The sequence below is a fragment of the Neophocaena asiaeorientalis genome, unplaced genomic scaffold (assembly GCF_003031525.2).
Source record: "Neophocaena asiaeorientalis asiaeorientalis breed wild unplaced genomic scaffold, Neophocaena_asiaeorientalis_V1.1 scaffold150, whole genome shotgun sequence".
Taxonomy (NCBI): Eukaryota; Metazoa; Chordata; class Mammalia; order Artiodactyla; family Phocoenidae; genus Neophocaena; species Neophocaena asiaeorientalis.
This window is the reverse complement of record NW_020176571.1, coordinates 4085258-4087212: the sequence shown is the minus strand read 5'-3', so window position 1 is coordinate 4087212 and position 1955 is coordinate 4085258. Positions and strand designations below refer to the sequence as shown.

General features: G+C 52.3%; 1 protein-coding gene across 1 annotated transcript in view; it reads right to left on the bottom strand.

The window, feature by feature from the left end:
- Positions 1–1955, bottom strand: part of CCND2 (cyclin D2) — a 28348-nt gene that overhangs the window by 22716 nt on the left and 3677 nt on the right. The window contains exon 3 of the mRNA XM_024733110.1: positions 42–201. Coding sequence (XP_024588878.1) covers positions 42–201 — 160 coding nt within the window. The remainder of the gene's footprint in view (positions 1–41; positions 202–1955) is intronic.

Sequence of the window (1955 nt, the reverse complement as noted above, 5' to 3'; positions counted from 1 at the left end):
GCCCCAGCACCCGGCCCCCACTGGGCTCCAGCAGCTCCTACCAGTGGCGCACAGAGCGATGAAGGTCTGAGCGTGCTTGCGGATCAGAGACAGCTTCTCGCTGGGCTGAGGCAGTTTGCGAAGGATGTGCTCGATGAAGTCATGGGGGGTGACGGCCGCCAGGTTCCACTTCAACTTGCCCAGCACCACCAGCTCCCACTCCTGGGGACGGAGGGAGGAAGGGAAGAGTATAAAACCCACAGGCTGACCTGGCATCCGGGACTGGGGGCTTGGCATCCAGACCAGTCTTCATAACGATTCTCATTAGGACACGCAGCCAGATCGGAAGGCGGGGCCATTTATCAGAGTGGCCCTAAAGCTCTGAAGTGGGTGACGGCTCTTCTTAGGCTTCGAAGGTCAGGCTCCACTGAAAATAATGAGCGCCCAGGCAGCTGTTGCCAAGATGGTACCTTCTTCTATTTCTCTGCCTCTCCAGCTCCCCGACCCACACCCAACCCTGACTTGCATTCTAGGGGATGCTTCTGCCCGCCCACCCAGAAAGTTGAATCTACAGTAAGATACCGCCAAGGTCATTGTAGCCCTTTGGTAGCAATTTATTGTATATCTATCACCAGATTAATAGTCTTTTTAATCCTCGTGGAAAAATGAGGTACACAGAATAAAGCTCAAAATTAGGTTTCTTGGCCCAAATCCTTGGCAGCCAATTAGCTTGCTCGTAGTTGGTGCCAAAAAGTGCCATTTTTCTCTCTGCTGCTAAAACTTTCCCCATGACACGTAATGCAGAAATCTTGGGAAATGATACTCAGACACGGGATACCCTTCCACTGAAATGTTTCACCGGCCTTTGTTACCAAGACTGAAGGACCTCATGGTCACTGGCAACCCCCTTGCGCAGCTGGAGGTGATTCAGGGCAGGGTGAAGGTCCTTGTTCAAGGTCATAGAAGCCCGCAGCCCAAATGCTGGCACCGTGCAACCCTGTCTCTTGTGGGCCTCTCACCAGCAACCCACCTAGTGAAAAACCTTGTTTCTCTCCCTTCCTGGGATACGTTGGGGGGAACTGTGCTCAAAGGGAAACAAGCCAAAGAGAAAGCCTTAAAACTACGTGCAGTCAGAGGGAAAAACAGGCCCATCGATCTATCGTCATCAGCAGAATGAGCGACCAGCTTACCACTGTAGTCCGTTCCCCCATTCACCCCAAGATACCGACTGTCTTCCACCTGCCAAGCCGGCCACCAGAGCCCTATTCTGCCTGCGACCCACAGCACCGGCTGGCTGTGTGGTCTGGGCCAACTCCCTCCCCTTCCCTGGCCTCGGCTTTCTTGTTGGTAAAATAGGAGGACGCCTCCAGTTCTCAACTTCTGGGATAAAGAGACAGAGACTGGAAAAAGGCAGATTTGTCTGCAGCAGTATAAATTAGCTTGGCAAGCCCCTGGAAAAAAATTGGGGTGCTCTGAAACATACCCGAGTCCCCCATCGTGTTGGAACAGTGAAGCAAAAGGAAGATTCGTTTTCCTCGTCTCCCGTGAGAAATATAACTGGATGCCAATTTTAACCATGCTCTCTTTACCTGCCTTCAAGTCTGCCTTGGTTTTTTACGGGAGGTTGGCGGTGAAAACCCAGATAGACTACTGAACAGTCAGTGTCTTCCAAGATGGCTTGAAATTCCAGCTCTCCTTCTCACCGGGGAATGTGAGTATAAACCACTCGACTTGTACCATTATTAAAGGAAGCAGATCTCCCAGAAGAAAGCACCTTTCTGGGCCTCTCGGACCAAACCAGAAGCAGCTGAAATCTGGCAACTGTTCAAAGGTGAGGTCATTCATGCCCCTCTGCATTCTCGGAGATTCCTCCCCATCCTTGCACATGTCTGCCGCTAGGTGGCAGCACAGCCTCAGGGAGGAAGGCCTCTCACAAAGAGCTCAGTTCAGGCAGGCAGTCCCTGGCCCTGTGGACC